The sequence below is a fragment of the Strix aluco genome, chromosome 8 (genome assembly GCF_031877795.1).
Source record: "Strix aluco isolate bStrAlu1 chromosome 8, bStrAlu1.hap1, whole genome shotgun sequence".
Classification (NCBI taxonomy): domain Eukaryota; kingdom Metazoa; phylum Chordata; class Aves; order Strigiformes; family Strigidae; genus Strix; species Strix aluco.
The window spans coordinates 3860208-3883303 of NC_133938.1; the positions used below are offsets into that span (position 1 = coordinate 3860208).

At 39.6% G+C, this 23096-nt stretch overlaps 1 protein-coding gene across 13 annotated transcripts in view; it reads right to left on the minus strand.

Moving 5' to 3' along the window:
• Positions 1-23096, minus strand: part of NFIA (nuclear factor I A) — a 253806-nt gene that overhangs the window by 40489 nt on the left and 190221 nt on the right. For 4 of the 13 annotated variants that reach the window (XM_074831872.1, XM_074831873.1, XM_074831875.1 and 1 more), the window contains 3 exons: positions 22701-22787; positions 21616-21654; positions 12618-12746 (listed from right to left, as the gene is read on the minus strand). The exons of 3 other annotated variants lie outside the window; for them this stretch is intronic. In XM_074831872.1, coding sequence (XP_074687973.1) covers positions 12618-12746; positions 21616-21654; positions 22701-22787 — 255 coding nt within the window. The remainder of the gene's footprint in view (positions 1-12617; positions 12747-21615; positions 21655-22700; positions 22788-23096) is intronic. 6 more of the 13 variants (XM_074831884.1, XM_074831879.1, XM_074831877.1 and 3 more) reach the window with 4 other exon arrangements.

The window sequence follows — 23096 nt, forward strand, 5'->3', positions numbered from 1 at the left end:
GCTTCCTGTTGTTGGGGGTTTTTTTCCACCTCAGTTTAGGAACATTTATTTTAAGTAACGTGTTTTCATCTAATGAACACGCGCAAAGCTGCAAGATCGTTTTGAAAATTACATTTTCATTTTTCCTGAATAATGTTAGGCTCAAATCTTCAGCAAGCCCCCAGCTTGCATTCAGGGATGAAGTTTAATTTGGTGAATTTATGGGCCAACAAGCCAGCTGGAAAACATACTACAGTGAAGGTGTAAAGGTGCAGTATACACAAGCCCATTGGCAATGACAGATTTTACTCTCAGCTGATTTCAGCAGAACTACAAGTGCAGCGGATGACCCTTCTGCTCTCCTACGTTATGTGACACCTTTGCCCAGGTCCTTGGCCTTCAAGATATATTGGGTTGGACCCTTGTTAGCTAACAGTGCTTTCCACGGTTAGTTGTCACCATGAGGTAGCAACTACTGACACTCATAGCGCTAGGAATTTTCCCTTTCCCCTCTAAAATGAGAATTCACTCTTGCTTTAGAATGGCCAATTAGTCTGGTTGCACACAAGCTCATCTGTAAATCAAAGCTTATTTCTCACCAAACAGTCATCATTACATCCCTGTTACTCCCTTGACATGCTATCCTAGTAATCTTTCAAGGGTGTCCATGTGCATATACCGCACTTGTACACCACACAAAACTGATTAGATAAAGGCTATGCAAGGGAGGTAATATCCTACAGAAACTCAGGTGTTGGCTTTAAAGTAAGTTAAATATACAAGAGGGAAAAAAAAGCCTTTGGCACTTTTCAAAAAATCGGCGAGATGCAGGAAAGTTAACTAAAATCAAATACAAATGAGCAAACACTCATTTAATGATGATTATTATGAAAAACCCTCAGTTAAATAAAAGCTAAAATCTGCTTCTTAGTCTTGTTCATCGCCAGTTTAATAATATGACACTTTATTAATAATTTTTTTCTTAAGCATTATTAAACCATTAGCAAACTCAGAGCCTGATGTGGATAAAACATGTACTCAGAGACAGCAGCAAGGAAACCTACTGCATTATCCTATAAACATTCATTAAGGGTTGGCTGGGCAGCACTTCCATGTACTTCTTTCTCCACGACTGGATACGAATAATTGCTTTGACACCACCACCAAAAGAGCTGCATTCATGCCTGGGGTGCTGATATGGGATGAATATGAAGCTCTCATCCTTGCCATGAAAAGCTCCCCTGTATCCTTGTTAACCCCACGAGTCTGCCCAGTCTGCTCCCCTTAATACTGTTTAAAAAATTCACGACAGAAGGAGAAACTCATACTAAATGTGTGGTACTAAATGGGAAAACACCACTGAAAGAAAGCATGGGGATGAGGAACCAAAAGGTAGCACAGAGCCTTCAGCTGTCTCGGATCAAAGTAGATGTATATCCAGAGAAACTCTTCTGAAAGCATGGGCTGTACCTATCTAGATATTGTGGCATGTGGGCTGAACTGGAAAACAGTGTCTTCCCACAGCTGTGCTAGGTCTGCAATGCTACACTTGGGAAAAGGAAACAAGAAGCAGCATATCCCACACTCCTTGTTATGGAAATGTTGACAGTTATTCCATGGCCAAGGCAAACACCTGTGTGCCCAGCCTGTTCAACCTGTCTGCACATCTGGGCTTATCTCTTGTTTTTTACAAACCTAGTTAATTATTTCTTATTCACTTTTAAGACAAATAGTTTTGTTCTGAGTTTGCATCTTAAATTATAGTATATTTGAAAACTCTTCAGATAAAGAACCCAAATCTTCAAAGGAAGAAATGAAAGTTATTTTCCTGTCCCCAAACTCTTGGGAGAGGCTGTAACTTTGAAGTGTGCTATTAAAGGTAGAGATAATGTGGGATTCACCTTAGTAAATGCGGGTGTCTACCATGGAGCTAATTATCCTAGAATCAATGGAGAACTAAACAGAACTAATGGTGTCTAAGGAGCCATTCAACTCATCCAAAAATAGACCACTGCCCTTGGCTAGACTTCACTGACCACACCGACTGGCCCACCAGTGGATGTGAAGGGAGCCCACTGGTACTAGCTCCGAGGTAGATACCTCCAGTCTACACACACACACCTTCAGTTAGGTGAATTCTACTCAAAGTGTCAGCCTCTGATCATACTTACACCAACCCCTGAGGTGTAACTGCTTTAATGACACTTACGTCATAGCCGCTTCACAGGTATGAATGTATCATCACCTTCTCCAGGAAGCAACAGTCATTTTAGAGCTTGTCAAAATATTTTGCCACGGATATTGTTTCAACTAAAGTTGGTGGTAAGCATTTTGATGACTACAACAAAATTTTCATTAGCATACAACATTTCTGTCCTTTTTTTGATATAAAACATTTCCTTCATCTCTTTCTTTGTTATCTCCTTTTATAGTTTACCCCTTCCTTGTATGCCAAATGGAAGATGAAGGATGAAGATAAAAGCGACAAATGAAAATTTATGTGGCAAACATTTAATTAAGTAAAAAATAGATTGGAATTTTAAATTTTTTTTTAGAAAAAGTTCATTTTAGCACCAGCTCTGTTAATACTATTTGGAATTGTCATGCAACTGCACTGTCCTTTGTACACATCTGGGAACAAATTAATTCCTTTTCTTCCACTGGGTGAAAAGAAGATAGAAATGCTATTTCAATCAAACAAGAAGGAATAAAAAATTGTACCCAGGGAACATGTGGAAATTCAAAGCTAGGCCTGAGACCATACTGTATTTAGCTTTTCCGAGGTATGGCTCTTCATTTAATAATTTGATTTGCTATATGAAAGACATGTTATGGATATCAGAAATACTCATAGGCATGTAAGTAGCGGGTCTTTTTCTGTTGCATTGACTTTCTCAGCATGTCAGGGTAGAAAACAAAGTGGAAAGCATTTGCTGATGAACTTCGCAAAGAGAGAGAGAAGAAAAATGAATGCAGAAATGATCAACAAAAATTCAGGAAGGTAAAGTGCCACAAGAACGCAAAAGGGGTTCCTCTTTGGAGTCTTGGCCAACGCCTCAGCACAGCCTCGAAGGGCTTTCTGCTGTTCATGGGAAAGGCTGGGGGAAGGAAACAAGACCAGATAGGCATCAGTCCTCAGTCTGTGCCATATACCGACATGTAGGGTTCATCTTCTCAGAGTAGATGGATTAGCATAAGAAGTAACAAATGGAATAAAGATCTCCAAAAGGTTTGCTTTTGCAATCTCTGACTGGGAAATACCAAATTTCTCAAGTGGCAAAGGAAGGGTTGTTAGGTAAGAGGGAGAATCTACTGCTATTAAACTGACTAACATTACAAATGTGCCTGCCTTATACTAGGGAGAGAATTAAATGCTGAAATCTAAAAACTGTTGGCCCAGAGACAGACCATTACTCCAATAGCTGTTTCGTGGTCACCAACTCTGGTGAATGCAAAAATGGGCTTCCAAACAAGTTCTGAGTGCAGAACACAACCGTGTTTCCAAATATATGGGTCGGCACAAATATTTTTAATCAGTTAAAGGACGTGAGGTAGTGGAGCAGCTATTTTCCTTATTTGCCTCTAAAAGGGGCAAGTGACCATGAACAAGCCCCTTCAGTCATGATTTTCAGAAATGCTTGATAAAAATGATAAAGTCATTGCTTCTGAAAACCATGCCTAGAGTGATGCAAATTTTCCTCTGTATAAGAAGGGCTATTACTACTTATGTGCTTCTGATGGGATATTACAAGTCTCAATCAGTGATTGTAAATTCTTTGAGATCTTCAAATGGAAGATAAAATAGGTCTTTGTCTATTATTTATTTACTTATTGACTTATTATTTATGTATCCCTAAGCAGCTCCATGCTGCCAAACCATATTTCTCTTGGCGTCTTTCAGCCTGTGACATTTATATTTTATTATTGACCTCACTAAATGACATAAAATATAAGTTCTACAACCTACGAAAATACATGTATTCCAGATCAGAACTTCATTTCTACCTGCTGTAGGTATGGAGGAGTTGGACTATCTAGCGTTATTAAATCTGTTATTTGTGGGGGGGGGGTTGGAAGCAGGAATTATCCTTCCATCTCAAGGCAAGCATAAATATTTCAAAGCACACATGATTCTAATTCCATTGAAGCTCATCTGAAACATCCCAGACTTTTTATTGAAAATGAGATGATAATGTATGGTGGCCTGCAACAGATATACCAGTATTTTAAAACTACTGCTATTGGGCCAAGTAATTATGCAGTACAGCTGTTGCGTGCTATACTGGCTTTTTTAGTGTTTTATGAGTTCATGGTGCTGCGCAGCACAGAAGTAAGGGGATTTTTCAGAACGTTGAATTCAAACGTCTGATTATGCAGGCCTGTCTTGTCTTTTCCCTTCTTGATTTGTAGTAGCCAATAACAAAGTAAGTAACCAATAAAATAAGTTGCATTCATTGATTAGGTTAGCACTTCAGATGTCTAAGGCAAATGAAGAAGAGCCAAAATTGTGAATTCTATTCAACTGAATGATCAGATAATAAAGAACCAGTTAATTTGAAACAGGTTATAGTTTTTTTTCAGATATTTAGTACCCTTCTCAGGCCCTTCTCCTGGAACAAAGGAACAGTCCTAATAAAGATGCACGGGATCCTTTCTCCCAGGGAGCGCTCACTGATGTGGTAAAGCGACTTTGCGATCGCACCTGCAGTGCTCAGACAGATTTCTCCACCAGCACAGCCCAACATATGGGGGAGATATATTGATCCATCCACCTTCCATCTCCTTTTCCAAAAAGCCTTGCCAACCCCTTCAAGTCCAGATGACTGGATGAAATTTCTTTCTTCATAAAGTCGTTTGAAGTCTTGGAAAGGGTCATTTAGTGTTGCTCTTCTCCCGCTCAGGAGAAGTCTACTATCACCCTGCACTCCTCGCCTGTTCAAAGAAGTAGTGGCCTGGGGACTCAAAACCACCGTTCCTTCACAGGCACAAGGGCTACTCCATCAGACCAGGCCAACAGTGGATTGGCTTCACTAGGGCACAATGCTCAGATACCTCCTCTATAAAGTGATAATTAAGTTTACTAATAGCTCATTAAACATTGATCAATCTTCCTAGAAATAGTAACATTATAATCATAATGAAACAGGATCATTTTTATCAGCTTGTTTTTGAGGCCATTATAATTGGCTTCATTACAATTAAGAAAGTATTTTTTTAAAAGTCATTTCCCTGGAAATGTTATAGAACAGTTTGTTCTGCTAGATATTTCCACTTCAGGCTTCTAAGTTGCTTTAACTCCCTGCATGCTGTAAGCTTTCTCCTAGCATTTAAGTGATGCAAGTGCCAGTTCAAATTATGCAAGATGTATCCCACCCTTTGTACCCCAAAGGTACTTATTCTGAAAATTGACCATATTAGAGTACTAATTGGCTAAGCCACCATGCTGGCTGATGTGAAATGCTTTCAAACACCATGAAACAGCTGTGTTTATCGGAAATATGAAGAGTGACTTTTTAATAAGGAGATCTGGCAATAATCCAAATTTGTTGAAAGGAACTTACACTTCTGTGTATAATACAATACAAGAGGTAAAGAATAGAAGCCTAAAACAATAGCTTTAAGCCCACAGATTTTTGTGATGAAAGCAGTTACCCAAACAAGAAAAAAATAATTAAGAAACTTGGGCTGGGATTTGCAGAGGTCCTGAGAGAATTCATTAACTGCTTTTGAATTTCAATGGGAGCTGCGTCCCTGTAACTCTTTCAAAGGTTTCTGAAAGTCCCCATTTTTCTTACTGCCCATTAGGAATAGACTTTAGGGTGATAAATGTAGAGCAATCTCTTATTCAGGTTAGCAAAGACTTGCCTCTACTTAAATATTGAGCTGCTGAGGGGAGGACTGACCAGTCCTAGGACCAGCCCTTTGAAGGGAATTCAGATCACTGGAATACTTAAGTATTGCTTAAGTCCCATAATGGTGCAAAGGGGCTGTTTAGTAACATATCTGTCAGATCCACAGATGAGCTAAATTCAAACTGATCCTGTCCTGCTTTCCCATTTGCAGTGACAGGGCTGGGAAATCATGGGGCTTACCCTCTTCACATGGGTAAAATTCAGGTATCACTGATACTTCCAAATTATGTAGGCAAACACAGATGAAACATTCAAAATAGAATATAAACAGCTGACCAATGCAAGAGATATACAAATACCCTAAATATGATGGATGGAGGATCTGTTCCTGCTCATGGACATCAAAAAGAAGGACTGAATTGCAGAATATCCATCTCTCAGCTCCAGAAGTCAAGTGCAGATGGTTGGCTAAGCACTGCTGAAAAAACAGACCCATGGCATCTCCAAGTCGGGGCTGGCTATCAGCCCCTTTTTGCTGCTCTGAAGACCAGAGTGGTATAAGGCACCTGGACCCTTTGTTCAGAAATACTCTTTCTGTAAGAGATTTTGCAGTAGCAAGTGGGAGGCAGAAGGACATTTTGCCAAGGCCCACAGAGTTCCTAGCAAAAGGAAAATACGCTTAAAGCTGTGTTTGGGCACAGGGTTTATTGGTGTACTCTGGATTGTTGAGTATTACAGGCTGCTTTTGAAAACCTGTAGAGCTGAACTGAGAGCTGGTTCCAGATTCTGGCATAGGCAGGGGGCCAGTTAAGTTAGCTATTTTGAGCAGATTGTTTTAAAACATGTCACAATTCTTCTGCCTTTGGGAGATCAGAATACTATAGAACTGATTACATAGGTACAGGAATAAAAATCATACCTACAGAAAGCACTCCTCCCTTCCAAGACCATAGCTAGAGGTCAAAACCCCCTAATTTAACCTATTTGTAGAATTCCTACTTCACATCAAATTCTGGCAACTTGTGCATATTATTATTGTTTTTAATAATACACGTGATGTATTCCCATATATAAGATAAAAACTACTGCTTGGAGAATATATCATGTCTTTCTTATAATGAAATGCAGTTGATAAGTTTACAATAGAAATGTAAATTCTCTTAAAAAACACAACCTTTATGTGTGTGATGATATAATTCTGCTTTGATACTAAAAAGGGCATGGTAATGGAATCTGTGACTTTGGAGTGATATATTGCTGTTAAGTTAATAGGACTCCACATTCCCATTTCTAATATCAGTGTTTTTTTCCCCTTTCATTCTGTAGATGGTAAGCTGATACTACATAAACATTGTTAAAGCTATAGTTCCACGCTACAGTAATTCACTTAAGTTTAACATGATTTATGGTTCTGTCAATAGAGGAGGTTGAAAATCCAGAGCTCTGATGCTTAAACATGGGTTCCATATTTAAAGCAATAATGTGCTTTTTGTGTGTGTCTGAAGCTAGAAGAATTTAGCATAAAGCAGAGATAAAAATATTATAGTTCACTGCACTGTTTAAAGCATATAGTTAAACTTCACGGATACATCAAAGAGAGCAAAGAAACTGAACACAGAATCAGTAAAAGCATGGGTAAAATACTTAGTTCCTGCAGCACTTTATTTTCATATTATTTTTTAGGGATGCATGAAATCCTATTAGTATTTTTAACACTCCCCCTTTTTCATTCTTTTGCTGAGTTAGATCAGCTCCTTTTGTCAGGATGAGTTTAAATCTGGGTCCACTGTGTTAATCACCCCCCATTCTTCTTTCTGGCACTTACCCTCCAGGCATTTTGCCTCTTTAGGAGATTAAGCGACCAAGTCATCTTGTTGCTCTAACATGTCCTCACTGGAGCAACATATTAACACAACTCCTCTGCAAAAGAGCCCTCTTTAGAAGTTTGCTGCAGGGATGACAAATTAACCCAGCATGGTGTCCCACACATCTATCTCAGTACAAATTATTAGTGTAATAGAGCTTTTAGTTATGCATTTATCTAGTAATTATTGAACGGTTATACAAAACGAAGCTGAGCAATCATGGCCCTTTATGAGGCAATCTCAGTGGGTGGTCTTACAGTTAATTTAGGATAGGACTGTCTAAGCAGTTCACTCACACACAAATTAGCTGAACAGCCTGCTCCTTTAAATATTTCCTATGTCACAGGCTAACTCTTTACAATACAACAAAGGTAGAGTTTTAATTACACGGTTCCTGACTTTTGTTTAGCTGAAGCTTTAACCATTTGCAAGCTTTCCTCTCTGCCCTCCCCTGCCTGGGATATGGGAGTAGATGGCAGTTTGGGTAGGGTATCTCGTAATTACTAAACCCTGACCTTGAGGCCATCTGTTAGGAAACTGTTTTTTCCTTCAGCATCCTATTATTTCAAAGCGAGTGGAGAAAATCAAAATCTTCACCTACACAGTCAACTATCCTGACATTGTAAACTGGAGCGTTGCTCTTCGCTGTCGCAAAAGCAACGCTCATCTGTTGGTCGCGTTGTGCTATTTATGGTTTCTACTCAACTTTCTTACCCTTGTCGTGTGGCTCTCTTCTCTTTTAGCTGTCTTACATTACCATCCCCCGATCTGAGGTGTCTGTATCAGAATGAAGTTGCACCACTTTGTTTTTGTCAAAATTCAAAGGGAAGTAGAAGGTTACATTAGTTTTCGAGCTGACAGCATCGAGGAGCAGCCACGGATAGTTGTACGGAATAGGATATTAGAAAGTGTCCTTTTACACTGTGTAACTCTGGAGTGAGTTAGTAGGAATTACTGCTTTGATTCACTTGAAGCTGGCTGGCAGGACAGCTAACAGGCACTGATATTTTGGTGACCCTGTGGAAAATGTTGATAGAGAAGGACACAATGTCTTCCCAGATTTGTGACATAAAGGTTTTGCCACTTTGGCACAAACAGAGAGTACTATCCTGCAGAGTTTCCCTGGTAGGCCTTGTCCTGATAAAAATCTCAATGGCAATGCTTATTATGGAGGAAATTAATATAATGGGAACCACTCCACTAGTTGACTTTCATCCCTTCTTGTCTTTCTGCTCACACACCCACTTCCTTGGGTTCTTCCCTTTGTGCTGCATTTCTTGTTTCTTGTAATTGTGTTTCTCCTTCATTTATCTTCCTAACATACCATCTCATTGTTATTTTTTTTTCTCTCCTTGCCTTTTCCCCCTTGCTTTTTGGCTTGCAGGATCTATGCTGTCATATTCTGTGGAAATGCTTGAATGCTCTACAGCACAGGCTGCTGTATATCCTGGGTTTACAAGATCGTGGTCAATTTAACGTTTCAGCCAGCTCCAGATATAAAGTCACTAGAGTGTAAGTAGCAATACATGGAAGCCTAAAACCACTTATGTAAATACTGCTGTCAGCCATAGTATTTAAATCCTTCACTGTCTGGTAAAGAGTTCAAGTAGGCTAATGACTGGGAAACTTTCTAAGACGCCAGGAATACATGATGGCTTTGCAATACTGGAGTACTGTGGTGAGCTACACTGACCATCAAATAATCTAACTTGCAGGTAACAAAAGTATGCTGCGTAGGAGATAGAGATCTAACTGCATGGATTTTCAGTGCTTTGAAATAAATTCGAAAACTGATAGTGATGCTAAAGCCACCCTATAGGTGATCAATTTACCATCTGCCAGACACTGAATCCTAACCACACTGGTCCAGAGAAGACATATGGTGCATTCATAGAGTCATGCCCAAAAAACTGCCATCATCAAGTGAGGCTCCATGAATCACTTTGCTAGCTTATCACCAAAGAAACTTGGATCTTACCACCATCTGTTGGAACTACTGAGGAGTCACTGAAGCATTGGCATCCATGCGCCAGCACTCACTGCACATCTGGTCCTTTGGTCAGCCAGCTCAGATCCTCTCTGCTGGCTACTGCCCAGCTGGGTTGAGTACTGGCAGCAGCACCAGTGCAGATAGGAAACTAGTGCACAGCCTTCTACAACACAGTACAGTACAGACAATTTCATGAGAACAGAGGTTTTCCAACTGGTTCATTGAATGGAGCACCTTATAGCGAAGAAATCCTCTTAAGGATCTACTCCTCCTCCAAGCAAGTTTTGTTTCCAAAATGACTCATTGTGGGGATCACCGGGAGGGGCACTCAGTATCCCGGGATACCCCAGCATAAGACGTGTACTGCGTTCTAAGGACTGTTTGGAAGTGTGCAAAAGATTCGGGAATATTCCTGAGAAGTTACAAATCACTGGTTGTCAATGACAACACCTGCCATGAATAGTCTACAGCTTCTTCTCTGCTGTCTATTTTGATCATGCTTTACAAATGCATCTCATATACACATCCAAGTGATAAACTTGCACATATGAACATCAGAAGGAGATTGAACCTTCCTGTAATCGTTCCGTTGGCTGAGGAGCTTACTCTGATGGTGACCTACTTACTCATGACTTCCCTTTCTCTGAAATATCGCTGCAGACTGAAGATTAAATCCTGCTCTTCCTTTTCTGAAGACCACTCAGAATGACCTGCCACTGACCATTTACATAATGCATATGTATCCAAAGAGAATGCAACATGTGTGCACTATATTATACCTGTAATTTCTGCAGAAAGGTACAGTAACTAATGGGGGATGTGAATTGCTCAGAGATTATATCCTCTTATAGGATTGCATTATACTCTTTGCGTTGCCACTTTTGATACCTGAAAAGCTTCTCTCTTCTGCTTACTGTCCTAAAGTACACTGGAGAGAATGGGATAAAGAACAAAGCTGGATTTGCAGAAAATAATCCATCTCAGTATATTACCCTTTACTAACAGAACAATTGTTGTAGAAGAGAAATAAACACAGCCAGTGAGCTGTTGAAGAAGAATACTGAAGAGGAATGTCCAAAAAGAACAAAGAATGAAGTCTGGAACAAGATTTTTCCAGGATGATGACACTTAAAGAATCCATGGATGGATTCAGAGGGATTTTTCCTGAAAGTCTATAAGACTTTGTGAACAAACATAAAATAGAAGATGCTTCTCAATGATGTTACAGAAGAAGAGTTTTTGCTTAACCTGTTAGGAATCATGGTGATTAGAAACTGTTACTTCTTTATGGAGTTAGTAAAGACAACTCCTTCCAAACAAACACAATTTGGGAACTCTAATCACTGTATTTGCTCTTGCAAATTCTGGCTGTCTATGAATGTTCTTCTCACATAGCCAATGGATATCCCTCAGTGCACAGAAAAAGTCTTGTTAAAACAGACTGTAGATGAGATTTAAACAAGACCTCACCACTTATACATTTCCTCTCTCAACCACACAAAAATACAAAATACAGAGGGTCTAAACAGGGGCAGAGAAAGGCATTCAATGATCTTAAAAATTAAGTGTGAGGTAAAACATAGCTAAATACAGAAAGACCTATTAACTAATCAATCAACAACTCAAATCTAAAAGGCTGAACTTCTAAACGACAGGAATTCAGAGTCAGCTGATGTGCACTGAATATAATGTTAATGGAACATTCATATTATTCACACTTATATCACCAATTATCAAAGCTTTTAAAAGAAGATATATTTGCCACATAGCTCAGATCCAAATTTCAAGGGAAATCTGTATAGAACTTAGATGCCTAAGTATCTTCTGAGGATCCAGGTGTGTGTCTAAGAGTAATAAATAAGTTTTATGGCATTAACCACAACAAATTAAAGTACAATAAGTAGATTTAACAAATCACAAAAAGTCATGAAGTGCAATTCTGACCTCGCTTCAACTTAGCGCAATTCCACTACTTCACACTGCATCACCTGGGCTGTGCAGACAAAGAGACTCCTCTTGGTTTATGCTGCCCTTAGTAAAACCACACTAATGCCAAACAGACATTTCAAAATAATTTCTAGTATGAATTGCTAATATGCCTTTTTATGCTTCACCATTCGACCAATTCCTTAATAATCTTCTCTAAATGAGACAAAATTTCATTGCAGAAAGAAACATCACAACCATTCACTCCTATTTTTATATCTTCCAAATAGGTTTGTAAGAAGATTCATTCATTTGTGTATATTACTATGCCCAAGTGAGTTCCTTTTCAAATGTGAACTGAGTATTGCATTTAGTTTTCCAGGCTAAATGCAAATGGATCTTTCTAACAAAAATATCTAAGCACATCTAGACCCAGAGGACATCTCTTTTACTTGGAAAGTCAGTCAGAAGAGTACTGTGAAGAAAACCAGCCAAAGCACTGCAGGAACCAACTTCAAAGGAGTCCTCTATCAAGGTGGTTCTTCAGCACACCGATACCAACAACACGAGCACTAAATACTTGGCAGAAACAAAGCCATAGTGCTGGAAGACAGGCATTGTTTGGAAATGAGTGATGGGTCCCTATCTCAAGCAGTTAAGACTGAATCTGTGTTATGAATGGACACAAGCAGAAGACACTCTCTGTAACACATTCTCTCCCTTTCCCCACCCTCTTCAAATAAAACCCCAAGCCCCCAGAAACCAGTGTTTCCACCTTAGGCACTGTTGCATGGTCATCAGGAGTTTTACCAAACAGCCCAGCCTAGCAAAACCAAACACAGGTCTTGACAACTAAAACCTCCGGGTTATCAAGCTTCTGAAGGACAGCCTCTCACTGGGTGGGTCACACGTGGCGATGACTTTCCGTGGAGAGGCGCTGGGATGGACACTGGGTGCCATGGCTAACGTTTAAGCTGCCTGGGGGTCTCTTGGGTTAGGCCTCACCTCTGGGTCCTGTAATGACAGGTCGATGGTGCTGTGTGAAAGCCGTTCCAAGGGAGGAGGTCTGCGAAGGCGAGGGACTGCTGAAACCAGACTTCTCTGACTTCTTTAATGTAGTTGGCGATGGCATTCCTGGCAAGAATGATTGATAAGTGCAATTTAATAATGCTAGGTCATGGAACGACAGCCTATGCATTGTGAAAGTGGGTGCAGAAGCAGCTAGATAAACTTAAAGGACAAATGAAACGGAATACAACAGCAAGCTGAAAGCTCACTTTTATTTGTGGTCTTTTTTGAGGCAGAAGTGGCCATGGTTTGCTCTGAGCAATGAGTACTGAAAGGCAGCCATATTTTTCTTTTAAATCTGAAATATGGATAAGATGCAGCTTATTATTGGTACTGAAACCTACTCTGCTTTATTTTTAGAAATCCGTAATAGCTGGAGCATTTGGATTTTTACAGGCTTTTTATGAGTTCTGTCTTTCACTCACTGGTTTAGTAGATTATTGCAAATGGATCTTTTAAATGTGCTGCACGACTCAAGGCACAACTAGCGAATGAAGTTTTCTGAGTTCAAACTCTGTCTCTCCTTACTCTCTTGACTTCAAAGGTATTTGAAAGTAATATATTTATGTGGTTCCCTTTTGCTTTCAAATTTTTTTTAAAGGGTGAATGGTATTTGTGTCTTGATATTAGAAGCCACACTGGAATTATTTCAGAGTTGTTATTATGCCCTTGAACTATATCAAAGGCTTCCAATGAAAATCAGAGTTAAGTTGCCATTGGGTGAAACCTCTCCTGTGGACAGGCAGAAACGGTGTAATGCTAATGTGACCGGTTTGTTATACTGTGTAAGAATAACTCCTGTTGATACCATATCAAGCCCGTGGCACCAAAGAAATTAGCGGAATGAATATATTGCAATAGGCTCTTTAGATCCAAGCCTTTCTGCGTATGATTTATGCTTGGATAAAAGAATATTACAGCGTATAGATGAAGAACATGTATGTGTGACTGTATTATTCTCTACATTTTTATAGTTCTAGAGGCATATGGGTATTCTGATTATCTGCACATACTTAGAAAACACATAATTTCCAGTATATACAGTACATCAGACATTTTGCATATCCATAGGGATATAGCAAAACAAAGGTGTAGAATAGTTGAGTTTTCAGGTGCAAAAGGAAAATATCAGATAATGGGGAAGTTGAACTTCCACTAGCGAAGTCATTCAACCTTACTTTCAACTCTGTATTTTATAGAATTTAATTGTTAAAAAGTAAAGAGAGAGGCCTGGACAATATTATCTCTGGACAATATTATTAACTTTATATTTAATAACACTAGTTTTATAGTCCCTGGGATGTTGATTGTAATATGCAGGAGCCTTCTTGTACTTTATACGCTGCACTGCTGGGGTCTTAATGGTTTCAGTGAGGTTTTGCAGTTTATATTTCAAAAAGTTAAATAAAGTAAGGGAATGGTTAGAGTTCCAGTGTTGTACTTGCAGCTTTCTGTTTCAAAACTGTTTGCTACAAGGGTTTCCTGTTGTGGTGGCTTTTTCCTCATAGCAAGAAAGGTTACATACTTAATCTTTTAAAAATAAAAGTTTTAAACTGACAGACTATTGTGCAAGAAAAATACTGGGTTGTTTTTTTTTCATATTGGTTTTAAGGACTTTGGAGTAGGGACAAAAGCAAAACGAGACGGTTCAGTTTGGGGGTAAGAGAGAAAAGGAGACTGAACTAAGGTGAAATATCCCAGTGCAACCTGCTGAATTTCTGCTCAAATGTGATGCTGGGATGTAACTTAGTTACTGCTTTGTGTTTGAGTGTCCATGTTCAGGACAAGATATTCAAAAGAAGTAACGGTGCCGTTGACCCGGCATTTCCTTATGATGGAGGAACTAGGGATGGAAACACCCAATGAGTGTCAACCCCAGCCTTAAACATAAAGTCAAGGGTCAGTGGCAATATTTGTGCTTGGGGAGGGGTAGAGAAACTACACAGCTGACAGCAAGGCTGTGGGTACATGTCCCCTGTGCTGGGCTGTGGAAGGGGCTAGGTTTGCCCCCCTGGAAGGTTTTAACAGCAGCCTCCATCCCTCTAAGTGCGAAGTACCATGGACAGAACAAGCGACTATTTATGCATGGGGATTAGCACCGTCAAACAGGCCTGCTCATGTGCTGCTCTGACTGCAAGGCCGTGCAGCAATCTTGTGTGGAGGCACAAGGCCCCGCACACGGCTGACGGTTGTGCAGCCCATGAGCAGGGATCCAGGAGGGGACATGAGTACCAGTGTCCTGGGCAAGCCACAGAGGTCGTGGAAGGAGTTCTATCTCTATGTCTATGTGCTGTATGGTTCTGCTGGCTCATGAACTCCCTGCTCTCCCCCATATCCTCGAGCTGCATACCCTCTTCAGGGTTATGGGAAAGATAGTAAAGCTTCTGAGAAAGCATAGAAGCTATTCTTTTAATCCTGTGCTAAAAAACCTGTTTGACTCATCTAAACCATAGTAGGAAGAAGGGGCAGAGAGAACACTGGAATATGGTTTAAAGCTGTAGCAAGTTCATGTGACTGTGTCCAAACACTGGAACTTGAGGAGCTACAACAAAGCTGATTGAATGACCTTGCACTGTGGCAGTGCTGAGCAGTGTCATGTTCATAGGGGGATGGATTTTATAAGGTCAAGGCAGCTGTTTTCATGTGAAAATAGAGATTTTAATGTAAGACTGTTGTAAAACTGAGTAGAAAGACAAACTGAAGCACTGGTAATCGGTTCCTACTTTTGTTATATGTTATCATCATTCTGATTGCCATTATTATCACTACTTTGTGTTTTTGTTTTTTTTTTTTTTTTTATTTCAGGATATTCTGAAATGTATTGGTTTGGAACAGTCCAACTCCACCATGTTTTTATTTTGTTTGAGGTTTGTAATGACACATTTTATTCTGAGTGATCATATCCATCAGATCTCAAGAAAAAAATGGCTGCTTCCTAGTTCAGAAGAATATGCAAACAGGAGCTTAATTACATCACTTAATATTGACCAAGAGAAAGAGTAAGATGAGCTTGCCAGCTCATTTCCAGAGCATGTTTTGTCCTTTAAGAGGGGAGGGTATGACAGAAAGTTAGGCAGTGCAAAGCAATTAGCATCATTCACATTTTATGTTGCGCTAGCATGGTGCTCTAGCAGCAAAATTCAAACATTCTTTGAATGGGTTAATAAAAGAAGAAATACAGTCGGCATGCAAGAAAAAGGTTTCCAAGAACAAGCCAAAATATGTCCCATTCTTCTAAATTTATCACAGCCATGTCACATTATCCTTGAGACTGCCAGGAATGTCAATTTTTTTGCAATTTAAAAAAAATATCTCATTTAGCACCATATGTTTGGTTAATGTGCCTGATATATCCTGCGTATTCTTTAGTCCATCCATTTCTAATACTCATTTTCTTTTTTTTCCCCCTTGCTAAGCCATATGTTACAATGCTGGTCATTCTATCGAAGCTCCTTTCAGGAACTGAGAGCGAGAGCGAGGGAACTCTGGTTTAATCACCCAGAAAAATTTGAATCTGATACTGCAAGTCTCACTCTTAGGTAAGCAGTCTCAACACTTGAGTTAGTATTGTAGGTGCCCGGTGCCTATGAAAATCAGGCCACCTATGAGATGGCATGGTGTATATTAACAACTGTGAGGCCGGAACTAAGATAAATGACTAAATAAGGAATTAGGTGTTTAATTTTTGGCACCCATGTTTGAGACTCTTGGCTAGTTTTAAAGGTCTTCTGTTTCATACCTAATGAGTTTTAACACATTTAGTGGTCCCCAGTCCGCAGGTTCCCCTCCTGTGTTGCTCAGGGATGCAGGAAATTAAAAAGTTAAAAACTGAAGCTACCCTGGGCAGAACCCAGAGAGGATGCTGCTGCCTTGCACGGCTTTCCTCAGCATTGTTCCCAAGAGCTAATGAATATTGGGGACCACTGCACTGAAGATCAGATTTCAGCACTTCACATGGCCCCAAGGATGGGGTAGTGCCAACTCGTAAGGACACCTCTGAGTCCCGACTCTCCTCTGTCTCCTCTCTGGTGCAGGGCAGCAACAAATTACAATATCCCCCAACCCGTCTCAGCTGCGCTGGCCGGTGAATAGGGAATGAAGCCAAGGATCCTCCCCGTTCCCTGCCTCTTTCTATCCATCTGCTCCAAGCAAGGAATAAACAAGAACAGCCAGAACACAACGGCTGGGTAACCCAGGTGGGGTTTAAAAGTGTTTCTTACTATTCTGTGTATAGGACTGTTGTCCAAATCACAGTCACACCTGGCACTTTTAGGAAACACGGATTTCGTAATTCAGGTCTGAGTCTCCTCTGAATGTTATTTAGAGTGCAAGAGAAGAAAATCAGACTTAGTCTATTTTCATCTTATGGCAGCTTTTAACTACAGAATAAATGGAAAAGTTAATTGCTAAATAAAAAAGAAAATAAAGGGATTTGTGGCATAAAACACAGATGGAAGTCTGAGTGGGTGTGTTACTTTAACTCACTGTACTTGTGTTCATGTGATTCTATAAGTATATGTATGCCAAACATATATGGTCTTAGCCTGTTCTCACTAACATGAATCCATTTTTTTCACTGGACAGAGGGAACCAGATCAAAGACCATGATGGTGCTAAATGGAACAAGATGTGTACTTTCGTATTTTTTTCCAAAAGGAAATATTAATTTGACATTGGTTTTTCAGTTGAAAAGAATTTTAATTGCAGTACACAATAAGCAGAAAATTCAGACAACAATAATCTTGAAACTGTTAGCAGCATTATATTTCTATCAAGGAATTCATGTGCCTTTTCAACATTAGAGCTTTCTGAATTTTCATTAATTTGGCATTTCCCTAAACACACAAGTTATTTTGTTCATTCCACATCATGCATCACACCCTTCTGCTCAATGCATAATGCAAGCGTAAATGGGATCCTTGTCCTTGAGAGACTCTGGTTACTGGAGCCATTGGCCGGATGTTGAAGTCCCGCAGTAAGACTTTCCAAAACTCTGCACTTCGCAAACCTCCAGCCCAAGTTTAATCAGTGAATGCACAGGAATACTTCATGTTCCTCATCTTCTAAGGGGCACTGGAGCATTGTGATGGTTTAATTCCTCTACCTCCTTATATTTGCCAGTACTAGAAATGCACCACATAAGAGTCTTCCTTGAGTACAGCTAAAGATCTTCAAATTTTCATGTATGAGGCTGGTATATATTTAAATGGACCAGAAAATGATGCGTGAGAGTTGAATGCACAAATCCTTCCCAGAACAAATAAATATCTATGAACCTATTTTCCATATACCTATGCGCCTTACTAACAGAGGTACTGAAATCGGGATTAACTTTGATGGAGTGAATGGAGTCACAGCAGTGTAAGAGGAGAACAATTCCCCTTCTCTCCAAATCTATAGCTATATCTGTAACTGTATCTGTATATACATTCAATTTCACTTGATTAATGCTAACATTATTCTGACTGCACACATCTTAAACAATAACTCCATCTCAAGTTAGCTACGTTGGTAGACCAGCTAGTATTCATCTCCAAAGATGACTTTTGGATAATTACCCCAATATTCCCAGTAGCTCTCTGCCACTAGACTCTTGATGGAGATTTCATAACAAAAGCTATGAATGAAATATGGTCTGGGTCTTCATTCTCAAGGGACGCTATGAAAAGGAATCACGGAAGCTCAGATATTACCAGGTGGACCATGAACTCAACAACATGCAGAACAAATAGATGATGCGGAAAAACAAGTTGGCTGTTGAGGAAAAAACTCATATATGGGAAGAATTTTTCAAGGAATTTTCATCCTCCTGTGCAAATTTTCCCAGCAATTTCACTGAAATCAGTATCAACAGAAATGCTGATCAGCTGGTTTTTTTGTTTGGGGTTTTTTGGTTTGGTTTTTTGTTTTTTTATTTTTTTTTTTGTTGTTGTTTTTTTTTTTTTTTTTTTCCTGGGGAATTCTTAATTTCAAGCTTCTTGAAATTTTGATGGCTATACTACTGTCAGTCATAGTAAGTCTGTTCTACTTAGTGCTGAGCAAACTTTATTTGTCATCAGCTGAGATATGATCACACTAACTGCCATCCATCAGTTTACTGTATTAGTTGCTCCAGTATACACAAAATACAACACAGATGGAAATCACTCATCCTAATGAAGTGCTCTTTAGTTGCTACGTTCTGAATGGATACTTGCTCCCCTGGTCGCATTCTGAGTTACCATGATCACTGATTAACTACCTGCCAGTGAGTACCTCGCTTCACAAGACTAAATCCAGCTTAATAAACAGTGATTTCACAGAAGAAAAATGAAAGCTCCCCCTCTATCCACTTATCAAACTACTGCATATGCATCACCAACACACACAACCAGTTTCCTCAGAACTCGACATCTGACAGATCATCAGGAAAACAGAGCTAATCTATCCGTACCCATCAACATCGTATCATAGGTGACTGCCAGATACTTAAGAAGCTATCCAAAAGAAATGTCACAACTCTTTTTCAAGACACTACAAAAGAAATGTTCCAAATAAAATAAAGCAAATGCACGTACAAGTAAATGAGCCAAAGAACTTAATAAAAAGAGATTGATTAAAATGAGGACCAGAATGTTCAAAAAGGACTGAGAGAGAGAGAGGTGCCAAAGGCGCATTAAATGGATTCAATGGCTTTAGGTTTTAAATGCTTTTGGACTCCTCAGCAATTTTTAGCCAAAAATGATAATTCAAGTTAGAATCAAAATTCTGATGTCACTGAGGAAAAAGAAGGTTGAAATTTCTCCTTTGTAAATGAGCACTGCTCCGTTTACAAAGGAGAAATATGAGTTTATACTGATGGAAAATCTTGCCTACAGAATCATAAAACCAAGTACTGCAATATTCACCATTATTTTAAAATCCTACCCCATTAAAATCTGCCTTAAATTGTCTGATGCAATCTTCCCGCAGAATGTATTACTTTATCTGTTTGTATCTATGTTTACAGCATCATCTGCATTGGTTTAGATCTCTTAAGTTAGCCTTCATTCCTGCTTTGTCACCCAAGTGGTTCTTTCAGTAACCAATAAACTAGTACTCGACATATTACCAATTTCTTCAAAATATAATTTCATGAGTTTTATATTTAAAAACGTTAATAAGAAGTGTAATAAAAAGCAAGATAACAGTTCAGTTTTCCCTTTGATTTCCCTTTGATTTAGTTTCAGTATAATTTTGCATTGTATAAATATATATTGTAATAAGAATAAAAAAAATTTTCTAATGACGTCTTTAGACATCTCATCTAAAATTCATGACTACATTTGTTTCATTTCAAATGTTATTTGAGAGTTTTTCAGCATACTTGGCAGATTAGATATAGCAGCAGGGACAAACTGCAGCCATCCATAGGAGAATATACCTTTATGTGGGTGCTTTGGGGATGGAACATCTATAGCTGTAAGGCAAAAAATGCCATCATAAATTTGGATGGCATTTACAAAGCCCTCTAAAAAGTCTTTGCATATGATTATAGCTGAGGTATGATATTTTTGCAAGTAAAAGACCCAGAATAGATTTATGTTTCAACTATATCTTCCTGAGATGCATATGGATGCTAAATTGCAAGTGATACTAAAGGGAATTTTAGTAACTGGAGAGGATGGAGTCAAATCTTCTTTTTTTTTTTTTTTTTTAAATTTATTTTCTCAGAAATCATTTGCTGATTATTTGCATGTCATCAAAAGATCACTGGTTATCCAGTCTATATTTAATAATGATGGCTGCCAAACGCCAAAGGCATGAGATGGAGATGGGTAAATATGTAGATTTTTTCGACCTGTGACCTCAGTTACTGCATGGTAATGTTTTTAAATGACTTTTATGATGACAAGACTAAGTTTGGTGTTAATATTGGTTTTGAAGACTTAATCAGTATACACTGCCATTGAACATATGTTTCAATTAATAAAAGAGCTGTGGTCAGGATTGAAAATAACTCAGGTAATTTACCATGTACTGTAAAGTCACCTGATTTCTGCACAATTTGAGGTGAAGAGTTTATACATTATTCCAAAGAAAGACAGAGTTGCAAACTGAATTCATGTGCATCGTACCAAACTGAAATGGATTTATAATTTGACAGGTCAAGAGTGTACTCATGGAACTGTTATGTATTGCTATCCAGTGGTTCTTGGTATTTTTACCATATGACTGCCTGGGTTTGACAGTCACAGGACTGAACAGTCATCTCATTTCTCCGTAACACAAAAAATAATTTGTAGCTGACCTACAGCTGCTGTGCTCTTTGACTGGAAAGTGCCCATTGCCAGTTGTACGCTGGTGAGTGCCCGCTGGCATGGCACCGTGGACCTGCCACCGGCAGCTCCTGGGGAAGGCTTGGCAGCTCCCAGGCAGCAGAGACTTAAACTGCTTTCCAACAGATCGCCTCTCAGGCAGGTGATACCAGATAGGTGAAATCAGCCTCATTTTTCCGCATTCCCAATGGCTTTAGGATTCTGGGAGGAACAAAGAACCCCCCTGGAAAAAATAAAATGTTCCCATTGCAGAGAAGGCAGAGCACAGCAGTCTGGCTTTGGCATCGCTTCCAGAGGAGCCGTGTATGACCATGCCGCCTGCAGGTCTGCTTCTGTGATCTGCCCAACACCTCTCTCATCTACTGAGCAATTTAAGAGACATCTGACAGAGAGGCAGAGGGCTCGCAGGGGAAAAGTCCCTGCAAGTTTCATGAAAACAGGCATGGGAAGGGCAGAGGTAACATGTAAGTGCTCCCTCCAGTGCTGTCACTCTGGCAAAGTGCTCGGCACGAGCTCTCTCCTTACTAGACACCCCAGAACCCACACGAGAGGGACACCTGGTACATCCCCCCAACCAACACAAAATGTCTATGCACCGAGAACAAGAGCATTGGCATTGTTTGAATAAGCACACCCACCATGTAGTGCTCCACGGTGTTCGGGGTTTCTTAGATATCCTAATTTTATAAAAGAAAGTAAAAGAAGAAAAAAGAAACAAGGTGAGAGAGAACACTATCATATTTTGTAGCAAGCAGGATACTGTGTGAAATCTTGGCCCAGTGAAGTGATAAAGGGGAAGCTTTCAGTTTGCTTAAGGGAAAACTTACAAGCAAATAGTAAAATTACCAAAATACGACATTGCAGAAAATGGGTGCATTTAGGTTCAATTAAGCTGTAAAAAGGAAAATGGCACTTCAGCTTACAAAAATGAAAGGACAGAGGGAGCTATCAGAAGCAACTTTACAAGATTTGTATGCATGAGGATGCTGCTTCACTGGACCAAGAAAGCTACAGTATGGGACAGGATTTTTCTTTTATTAGACACTTTGCTAGATAGCTTTGTCGAACCTCAGAAACTGCTGCTCTGGCATTATGAAATAATCCTACATAACTTGATCTCATGAGCTTAGGAACACAGAAAAATAGCCATGCCAAATCAGATTACAGGGATCCACCTAGCCCAGTATCCTCTCTCTGACAGTGGTAACTAATGGATGCCTAGAAAAGAGTAAAAGACCAGGGAAAGCATACAGTGATAATTCTCCAAAATACTCTCCCAGCCGCCAATGATTTGTGATTCAAGGACTTCTAGGACAAAGTTGAAATCATGGTATTGAAGATACTCGAATCCAAATGCACAGATTTACACCCCCCTCCTCCCCTTTTTTGGATTTCTACCCCCATAAGATTTCTACTAGTCACACAAAAGAGGTTTCACAGTTTGGTGCTGGCAAGTCCAGTGTTCTTGCCACTAACTCTGAATGAGCTAACAGCTTTCAAGCCCAATGATGTTATGTGTATAAGAGCATCCAACACTTTTTCCTACGTAAAAAAGTGACATGTGTGCTGAGGTGCTCTAAGTGTATATACTTGGGAGATTTTATATATATATATATTTTTTTAAAAAAAAGCAAGAATCTGGCTGTAAATTGATATTAACATTTTTCAGTATATGTGTAAAACACATGTTTCAGAAGAATAGAAGAGAGAAACTGTCACTCACTGGGAAGCTTTAGAGCTATCTGGCTCCCTGGGAAACTGCATGCAACTATTCTGGTGTCCAAGGGTTTGACCAGTGAGTTTCCTCTTCCTGCAAAGAATGAATGCAGAAGTAATAGAAAGTCTGAGGGGGAAGATTTTAGCAAATGGCTAAAGATACTCCTATTCTGCCCACTCCAGCAGGTAGGAAGCAGGTGGTGGTGGTGGTGGTGGTGGAAGAAAAAGGGCGGGAAAGGAGAAATGCCTACCTTCCCCTCCCAGCAGCTGGCACAGGGGAAGGGCAGGAGGCTAACCTAGGAGAGATTCGCACACTCGCAGCTCAGCCCTCTGAAATCCCTTTGTGATGCTGCATTGATATGCAACGATGCCGACAGGTCATCGAAGTCCCAGCACTGCCACA